Source organism: Cebidichthys violaceus, unplaced genomic scaffold (assembly GCF_023349555.1).
Source record: "Cebidichthys violaceus isolate CVI_PGR_0920_01 unplaced genomic scaffold, fCebVio1.0.p SCAF_21, whole genome shotgun sequence".
Lineage (NCBI taxonomy): Eukaryota > Metazoa > Chordata > Actinopteri > Perciformes > Stichaeidae > Cebidichthys > Cebidichthys violaceus.
The window spans coordinates 11,826,433-11,836,825 of NW_027176384.1; the positions used below are offsets into that span (position 1 = coordinate 11,826,433).

Consider the following 10,393-nt stretch of genomic DNA (forward strand, 5'->3'; position numbering starts at 1 on the left):
GGAAACGCAAAAAAAATAATAATAAGGAGCCAGAAGAAAGAAAAGAGAGAGAGTGGGGAAGAGAGGCAGAGAGACAGACAGGTGGTTTATGGGAGGCGGCGGCAGACAGGACTACAAAGTCAACACACACTGAAGGCGGACCGTTGGGAGGCGGGCAGCACAGTCACTGTATTGGCTTATGTAAAGGACGGGGAGTCGACCTCCCTCCCTATGTGCTCCATCAGCACCGTCCTTAACCCTACTTAAACCACGCAAGCACACACACACACATGCATGCATTACAACGCACGAGACACACACACAAACACTCGAGACATCGTCAAAGCAGACACACACACACACACACACACACACACACACACACACACACAAACAAACGCGTCGATTGTGAGTGAGTGGGTGTGACAGTGAGTCACTGAGTGGCAGAGACAACGCTCCCCACTCGTGTTTACGCTGGGCTTGTCCTGCTGCACATGCGAGAGGAAAAGTAGAAAAAAAAAAAGGTCGGGGGAGAAGAGGAAAGAGGGAGGAGGAGAGAGAGAGAGAGAGAGAGAGAGAGGAGAGAGAGAGAGAGAGAGAGAGAGAGAGAAGACGAAGATGAAGAAAAAGCTGACTCCGACTCCTGAGCTCAAAATAACTCACATCTGAAGATGTGCCACAGCAGCAACGCCGGGGAGGAGAGGAGTCAAACGAGAGGGGGAGCAAAAAGTGAGGACATTTGTGTCCTATGTCTCGCTGCAGCCAGACACCATTGGTCTCCCGATCTGTCAGTCTGAGCACAATTAGTGTAGTCACAAGAGGGGAAAGGAGGGGAGGGGAGGTGGAGGGGGGGTGTTAGGGGACTAACGGGAACCAGAGGCGATGGGGATGGCAGGGGCGGTCGCAGTACATCAGTCCACTGGTACATCGCATCTGGCCTTGGTTCCCCTTGAACGGTGTACACGCACACACGCACGCACGCACGCACGCACGCACACGCGCACACACACACACACACACACACACACACACACACACACAAAAACATAAATGGCCTCGCTTGCAGAACGCACGGTCAAACAGCGCACACGCGCATCCAGACGGACGGGGATAGTAACGACAACTGGCACGAGAAAATCCCCACAGACCTCGAGAGAATGCAACACACACACACACACACACACACACACACACACACACACACACACACACACACACACACACACACACACACACACACACACACACACACACACACACACGTCAGAATACAACATTTCTAAGTTTGTTTTTCTCTGGGTTCATAGATACATGCTGCAATGCTGAGCATGTGCGCACACACACACACACGCGCACACGCACACACACACACACACACACACACACACACGGCACATGTGTGTGTAATCCATGTTTGTGCACATGCTGACACCAATTTCCAAGATGTTTCCCGACATAGGCTAATGTAGCTTAACCAAGCATGTCACTGTGCGTTTGCGTGCGTCAGCCGCGCCGCAGAACCGTGACGGTGTCTTTGTGTCCGTCTGCCGCGTCGTGAGCCGGCGGCTCGCTCGCTCGCTCAATCGCTCGCGACGGTGTCGGCCGACGGGACGCGTGGAGCTGGAGGCTGAGAGATACCTGCTGTGACCTCGGAGGTAGCAATGGCTGCTTAGAACCTCGCAACAAAAAAAAATAAATAATAATAATCAGTCACCGCAGTGTATGCTTCGTATGTGTGCGCAGGATTTATTCTTTACGCATGATGGAGGGAAAAAACAACAACAACCCTACCAACAGCTGTTAGTCACGGCTGGCAAGTGTTTCTCCTTCATGAATACTTCGATACTCGGGCCAGGCAATTCAGAAACAATCAAATAACACCTCAATATCGATGATTGTAGGGATTGCCAGCGGTAGCAGTGAAAGGAAACTTTAACAGGTCACAATGTGCAGAGTGACACTCGATAAAATAACGTATACTATATCTGCATCTGTAGAGGAGTGTAGACAGGGCATGAAATTAAGTTCCCCTGTTCGCCTAAAGTAACGGCTCAGTTTTTCTAATTTAGTGGTCAGACAGAAGCCCGGCTGGCAAATGAGACTGGACATAAAACGCTCCATTCCATGGATGAATAGGGCTGTAATGGTTCTGAAGCGTCCATTGTATCGGGTCGTGGTTCAGTCCTCCGTGTCACGGTTTTCTTTTATTATTTCTATTTTCTTATTGACAATGTGCTCGCATTCGAGCGCCTCCACTGTTCAGAATGACGGTCAATGAGCCATAAACTTTATTCAGCATTATTTTATTTTTTTTGGCTTCCCTGCTGGACCCAAGACCCCCCCCGAAAACTGAGACGGCACAGAGCGGATTCAGAGAAGCGTTCCTCTGTATTCTACCTCAGGAGTCCAAGGGCCCTTTAAATCTATCACAACGCTGCATTGCTGCCATAGCGACAACACTCAAAGCTGAGCCAACGGCAGTACAGACAGACAGGCAGCGCCTCAGCTCAGACAGAAATAAACCAGCTAACGAACAGCACCAGCAGCACCGCCAACGACCATCATCGAAACGAAAGAAATGCAGTTTTTTTTTATGCAAGGCTGCCCTCCAAAAAGAAGACCTCCTGCAGCCACGAAAAAAAGGTCCATTTGAACGTGGTCTTCCTAGTTCAAGATGATAAAATATATAATCCTTAAAGGGCTCGTAACGGTTTATTTTTACACCATAAATTTCACTCCACTAGCCCAGTGAGCTGGTACCCACACAGACTGATTTTGGTAAATTTGCAGGCTATTTACATGAAAAATTACAACCACGCAGGAGCAATTAAATATGCATGAAGCACAGGAAATAGCAATACAACACTGTGCCAATATAACACCAATCCAATACACACGACACACACACACACACACACACATCTGGGCTCCCTGTGACATACGACAGTGTAATGAAGCACAAAACACATACTGCTGAAGCATCTGGTGCAGGCAAAGAGACAGACAGACAGACAGGAAGAGATGGAGAGAGAGAGAGAGAGAGAGAGAGAGAGAGAGAGAGAGAGAGAGAGAGAGAGAGAGAGAGAGAGAGAGAGAGAGAGAGAGAGAGAGAGAGAGAGAGAGAGAGAGGACATTAACAAGGAACCTAGAGGAAAGGAAGCGACAAAAGTAGTAAATCAATCAGGAACGGTAACGTGGAGAAAGAAAGAATCTCCAGAAGAACATGTAAGAAAAGAAAAAGGCAGAGAGACAAAATGGAGAGGTGGTGGTGGTGGGTTTTTTGTTGCCCACAAGCTTATTACAACCACAGAGCGCTAAAGAGAATAAAACACACACAAAGAGCAACGGTGCAGGTCAACAATCTGACCACAGCGTAAACCCCCGGAGGGGAAAAGACGGCAGGAGGAAGTGACTGTGGAGGAGAAGGAAGAGGAGGAGAGAACAGAGGGAGAGAGAGAGAGAGATACAGAGCAGTCTCTTAATGATGCAAGGCACTAACGACGCCGGGGGAAGAGAAGGAGACGAGGATGGAGGGAGAGGATAAAAACTAGACAACAGTAAAGTGGGGAAGATGAACCATAAAATGAAGAAACGAGAGGAGAGAGGAGTCAGTAAAACAAAACAATCAAGACAGAAATAATAAAGGGCTGATGCAGATATTCCAACATCTGACTTTTACAACTGCTTCCTAGATACGTCTCCTGCCTCCTTGAACAGGGAAATGAGACGTGACTCGCTCATAAACGGCTGTTACGGTAAACAACGTGTTAAACAAAGAGAGTTTAAGATACGGAACTCGCTTTGACAAAAAGGAGAATCTCTACCGTTGTGACACTAAAACTTTCTAATTAATGGGGGGGGGGGGGGGGGGACATTTTCAGACCTCTTGAGCCTGGTATTTAAAGAATGATAACATTTCAGAGGACTCAGACACCAAGGATAATTGGGAAACGTAATTAGATCGGCCCTTTTTTCATAAGTAAATACATGGCGTAGAAATGTAGTGTCTGGAGGCGATGCAAGGTTCAATTGTATGCCGGGCGGGAAAACAAAAAGGCTTCATCACAACCACTAAATGCCTTGATGCTCACAGCTGATTCCTGTGTCTAGGTGTAACTGCATACAAACAGCTTTTGTGTTTTTTTACAGACTGCATGTGTGGATGAATACGTGTCGTTATCGTTGTGACTCGGTCTGTGGGTGTAAGCGTGTATCTGTGTACGTTTATGTTCTCACTTTATGTCTTGAAGTGGTTCTGAGGAAAAGAGAGAGAGGGGGAGGAGGGGGGGTGTTGAGGGGAAAGGAAAAAGAAAAAAATCGATCTGCTTCCTCTCTGCAGTGCTGCAACCACTGGGTGTGTGCAAAGTGTGTGGATGTGCCCCCAACTGCGGGGGCGCCACCAAGTGGTCAAAGTGGTCCCCGCGGTCATTTAGAGAGAGAGAGAGAGAGGAGAGAGAGAGAGAGAGAGAGAGAGAGAGAGAGAGAGAGAGAGAGAGAGAGAGAGAGAGAGAGAGAGAGAGAGAGAGAGAGAGAGAGAAGACGGATGTGTAAAGGGAAGAGAAGAGGGCATGAGAGAGAGAGAGAGAGAAGCACGGGGAGGCGGATCGATATTCGGGAATTTGTGGAGGGAGATGTAAACGGCTCGTGTTTGACTTTAAATGAGAATAAACCAACTCTGTCAAGACGTCGGAGACATCGGGGACAACGAGTCGTCTCCGTGGAGCGTCTAATTAATTGGCCGACCGCGCAAGGCCGCAAGCCCTCCCACACGAGACCACACCCGATCACTTATTGAGACACAAGCAGCCGCTCGTACGCGTCGTAGAAATAGAACAGGAGTAGAACTGACACACCCGTTTAAAATCAACATAGCGGGATGGTCGGAGCGGTTTGTCATTTTTATAGATACTGTCGACGTCGCAAAGAAAGCAGCGGGCTTGACGTGTTGACGCCCGTGTGTGTGTGTGTGTGTGTGTGTGTGTGTGTGTGCGTTTCTTTCACACAGACGACGGCTGCGTCTCAGTTCGGCGGCCCATTCGGCTCAGTGGCTTCCTCCGCTGACGGCGGAGCAACAGTATGTGTCACACTTTTACGGCCCCTGTGACATGTGTTGTCACCATAAAAACTGACGACGACAGCCAATTACTTTCGACGAAGTAAAAGCGACCGCGGTGAACTTCTTATGGCGCGCACACACACAAACAGACGGCAGACAGACGAGACGGACAGGTTCAGTTGTACCTCTCCCTCGATTCTAGGGGGGCGAATGCTGGACAGGTGGATGGTCTTGAGTTCTCCGGAGTTGAGCTTCACCACCATGGCGTCGGCGTTGACCACCTGCATCACCTAGAGGGACAGAAGAAGAGAGAGGAGAGGAATTGAGTAAAATAAATACGGACGGACAAACATCGCTGGGTGAACAAAGCGCCAAAGGGAGACAAGAAACTCAACTGGAAATGAATCTAAGGGTACAAAAAAAAAACAACAACCTGTAAATCCCCCACCCCTGTAGGATGGAGGAGAGCGTTACGGCAAAAGACTGCGAGCGAGCAGATAGACTGAAAGAAAGATGGGAAGTGAAGGAGCAGGTAAAAAGGATAAATGGAGGGGAAGAGATCTATTCAAAGGCGGAAGGAGAGTGACAGTGCGGATCGTGCGCTTGTCACGAGTAGAAGGCACTGAGAGCGAGGTAAGAGAGAGTGATCCTTGAGTGACTGAGGAAGTAAGCGAGCTAAGGCGTCCAGCAGGCCGGCAGGGTTTGGAGGACAGAGCGAGGACGCTTGGCTATCTGGGGATTGGCACCGGGAGGGAGGGAGGGAGGGAGGGAAGGAGGGAGACAGAGTACAAGAGAAACAGCTTTAAAACACAAACATCCTGTTAAAGATAGACTGGTGGAGCATTAACGCAGCCCTCTGCCCAACAAATGGCTGGCAGGCACTGTATATGGAGACCTTTACAAGTGTAACTAAAACCACAGACTAATTTATGTTTGGCATTTAGATGTTATTTCTCTCCGTCCCAAAGGTAGCAACCTCAATTTGCGGGTACGGTTCAGAAGAATATGTGCGGAAATTCAAAAGCTGCACCTGCAAAATTGCAGTTCACAAAGGGTCTAGTGTGAAGGAGAAAATGAAGAAAAGCCCCGACGAATATTTGTAACTCGGCCCAATCTTCTGTGTGTCTGTGTGTCGCAGCCCTTCCTGACAGATTGGGGGTATAATGTGGCCGAGATGGAGGAGGCATCCAAACCCCAAGGCCTTTTAAGTAGGCCGCTTGCGAGAGACTGAGGAATCAATCGCCCTACACATGTTGCCACCCACATGTGCATTAAATGGCCTCCTCATCACTCCGGCCGTGGTTGGTATGTAGGCTGTGCTCAAGCTGAAGTCCCCAAAGAGAGAGAGAGAGAGAGAGAGAGAGAGAGAGAGAGAGAGAGAGAGAGAGAGAGAGAGAGAGAGAGAGAGAGAGAGAGAGAGAGAGAGAGAGAGAGAGCTGTGTTTCAAGCACAATTTGGACTGTGTGGGTGTTTGTGTGGTGGAAAAACAAAATAACCAAAAAAAAAAAATCCTTTTGAGTTAGAGATAAAGTTGAATGTTTTTTTAACGCAATTCCAGGTGTTTTAGGCTATTTGGGAGATTAATTATTCCATTAAAAAAAAAAAATTAAATCAGACTGCCGTTGCATTTGTCACCAGAGAAAAAAAAGAAGAAATTAGACCGGCCCACGTGGTAAACAGGCTGCCCACCACAGCAGCCAAAATACATCATATACTAATCACTGAGCCGAGTGGGAGAGATACAGAGACATGGGGAGCAGGAGAGAGAGGGAGAATGAGCACGAGGGGGAGCATGCATGCAGCGACACACTGTAACAAGGTCATTTTGTGGCCTGCCCATGTAAATAGAGAGACAGAGACAGAGAGAGAGAGAGAGAGAGAGAGAGAGATAGAGAGAGAGACAGAGAGAGAGACAGAGAGAGAGACAGAGAGAGAGACAGAGAGAGAGAGAGAGAGACAGAGAGAGAGAGAGAAAGACACAGAGACAGAGAGAGACAGAGAGAGAGAGAGAGAGACACAGAGACAGAGAGAGAGAGAGAGAGAGAGAGAGACATTTACCGGCTAATTATCAGCCGGAGGAGACGAGACGTGAGAGGCGAAAGGAAGGAGGACAGATCAACGCGGCGAGATAGAGGGAACAGAAAAGATGGAGCGAGCCGGAGAGAGACGGGAGTGTAATCTCTCGGCAAATATCACAAGAACAGAGGCGGAAGGAAAAAGAGATGGAGGAGAGATAGGGAGAATAGAGCGAAAAAAAAAAAGAAAGTCTTTGCAAAGTAGCTGCCATGAGGGTCGTGCGAGCAGGCAGAGCAGACAAATGGGCGGGCAGCGTGACTCACTGGGCTAATCCGACACTCCAGAGGTGGGGATCTACTGCCACCTTCTGCTCGCGGCCGACACCACATCTGCAGTGGCCAAGATCAGTCACGGAGGAAAAGGAGGGTCTCGGCTACCGCCGGGGACTGCGTTTGGGTTGTCAGTCCGATCCATTACGTTTGGGTTTTAACCGCAGGGCCCGGGACTTATTACTCATTACTCGTGTCAGAGCGCCTCCCTCAAAACAAAAAAAAAAAAAACAAAAAAAAAGCAACACCTATGTGTCTTCCGGTGCTGATGATTTGTCACCCAATTTGCACGGTTTCAAGTTTAACTACTGGTGTTTGTGACGCCGTCATTAAGGCCTTCAGCTGTCGTCTAGCCCCCCCCCCCCCCCCCCCCCCCCCCCCGGGGGTGCTGCTGATGAGTACGTAACGCTTTGTGAGGACATTATCCGGGGACAGGTACCAAACTGGGGCACAAACCAATACCACCATTTTTCTCATCGTCTCCCCCCCCCCCCCCCCCCCCCCAACGTGACTTTTTGGTTTCTTAAAGAAGCCGTCTGACCTTGTAAACCATTCTGTCTGGCTTATCTTAAGTGGAGCATAGAGTATAGCCAAGAGGCCCTGCTGCCATCTCTTTCCCTTTGAACCCTTTTAAAGTGCACTATTCTGTCTTCCCAATCCTCAGACATCACAACTACACACTCGCTTTGCATTTTAACTTCCATCTTCTTCTGGACGTGGTCCTCCGAAAGCAACAGTCGTCCTGACAAGCCGGTGATGAGCGGCTGGTAAAAAGGGGTTCACACCACGTCACCTTTTATCCGTCACCTCTCAGGTCGATGGCTACCCAGGGGAGAGGAGGGGAAGGGAAGAGGAAGAGGAGATGAGGGGAGAGGGAGCCTATTGGGGCATGGCCTACATCCACTCTCTCCGGTCCCAGCAGAGGTGGGGAGGAGAGAGAGAGAGGCGAGACAGTCCAAAAAAAAAGAAAAAAAGGGAGAAGATTCGTCAGCAGCATTGACTTGTGGGGATTGGACCCGCTCAGCCTCCTCCACTCTATCCATCACTCAGATAATAAGAAGTGAAAAGGAGAGTGGACGAGAAGAGGAGAGGAGTGCATGATGATGGGATTGATGGATGGATGTGTCCCTGGGAGAGTCGGAGCATTGCTGTATTAGGTGCCGACAAATGTCACAGGGACAAGCATGAGAGGAGGAGGGGGGGGGGGGGGGGTCCAATATGGACTCATCTTTGAAATGGCTCAAGCAAGTTGCAGGGTCAGCGTGACGCTTTCCATCACAACTGTCTCACCGGTAACAAAAAGTCTTGAGAGTCACACTTTTTCAACGAGTTAAAAGGGTTCTAAAGTGACATAAACTCTGTGAGGAGATAATCTAGAGGAGTCTCTTGCAGTTAAACATATTTCATATGGTATATTTATTCAAAGTAATGCATGGTGCAGGAGCGGCTGACGGCTCTCTATCCCCAAAACTAAAAAAAAAAAAGACTAAAGCAGCAGCAGCTGACATGGAGCAAGACTCCTCTGAGGCTATTTTTGGGGGAGAGCATGGGAAAGAGGACGGGGAAACTCATCAGAGATCAAAAAGTGCCCCAAGGTTTAAGAGGAGGGGGGAGGGGGGGGGCATCAGCTGTGCAATACCGTAGCAGTAACCAGAGAGAGGACACCCAGAGTCCCAGGGATCTTGATAATTCACTGACTTTCACTTCTCATGTCTTTTCATCCTTCTTCCCTTAAGTCTCTCTAAACCTCTCCACAAAAAAAAAAGAAAAGAAAGAAAAAGCACACTTTCAATTTCTTCTTCAGCCCTCTTCCTTTCTTTCTGCCCCCCCCCCCCACACACACACACACACACACACACACACACACTGCCCACATCCAAACCTCTTTTATTGAGAGGGTTCAGAGAGATCTGAGAGCAGCTCACACTGATAATATAAATGTTTTATCCGTCCTCTAGCCTCTTGCTTCTGAGTCAGGAAAAAAAATATATATATGTATACATACACATAGTTTCTTTTTCGCGCCTGCTTTATGGCGTGTGCAGTTTATCAAATTCATTCTGTAAGCAGATTTCAAAAGCAATACCTTTTATGTAACCCTCAGGCTAGCCATGAATTTTCAGGGTCTTAAAGTTCAGGGTCTGGAGGGAGCAAACACAGACAAAAGCCAAACTTTGGGAGGTATTAAAGTTTTTCTTTTTCTTTTTTTTTTTCTCCCAATATATCAACTGAAGGGAAGGGGGCGCATGTCATCATCAAAACGCACACAGAAGGAGAACAGATTTAAAAATGATGTTTTAAGAACAGAGTTGCTTTACTACATTTAAAAAAAAAAAAAAAAAGGCACAACTTGGACACCAGAATATGTCAGCTGTGTTACCGTAATGTATCAAAGACTCCTGCTCACTTGATTTGAAGTAACGCGTGATGAAAACCAGGAGAGAGTGCACTCATGTGTACTTGATATTAAGGACACTTCTTTTCTCACGAGGCTCTGGCCAATAACCTCCGAAGCCAATATCCCTCCGTTCTCGGCTTTTGGGGATCGTTCGGTGCCTCTCCAGCATACGCCAGCGATTTGGCCCTAATTTGACTGGGGAGTGCTTAAAAAGGTAGCCGTTAAGCATTCCTTCCCAGCGCCTTTTATTATTTTTATTCAGTGGGGTGGTGCAAATGTGACAGTAAGAGGCGTCGGGAGGTATACAATTTGTTCGAAGCGTCAAAAGTGGCTCTGCTTCTGCTGCAGCGCCGGGAGAAAAAGTGGAAATGCCGCAGTGGACTTCAAGTGTCCTGAAGCTGCAAAGCCTCCCTTTAGCTTTGAAGCTAAGTCTGATTCATGCCGGAGAACGTCTGCACGTCACGCTGAAAAGCGTTGTACCTGGCTGCCGCTTTTTGTCTCTGCGGTCCAAAAGATAAATGAGGACTTTCAATGGAAAAGCAAGAGGATCCAAATTGGAAATCATTACGTTAGAGGGGCCAAAAGGAAAAAGTGCCAGTTAGTCGACGCGGAACT

General features: G+C 48.3%; 1 protein-coding gene across 1 annotated transcript in view; it reads right to left on the reverse strand.

Moving 5' to 3' along the window:
• Positions 1-10,393, reverse strand: part of snd1 (staphylococcal nuclease and tudor domain containing 1) — a 150,525-nt gene that overhangs the window by 126,434 nt on the left and 13,698 nt on the right. Inside the window, exon 10 of the mRNA XM_068717407.1 lies at positions 5,221-5,325. Within this exon, the coding sequence (XP_068573508.1) occupies positions 5,221-5,325 (105 nt within the window). The remainder of the gene's footprint in view (positions 1-5,220; positions 5,326-10,393) is intronic.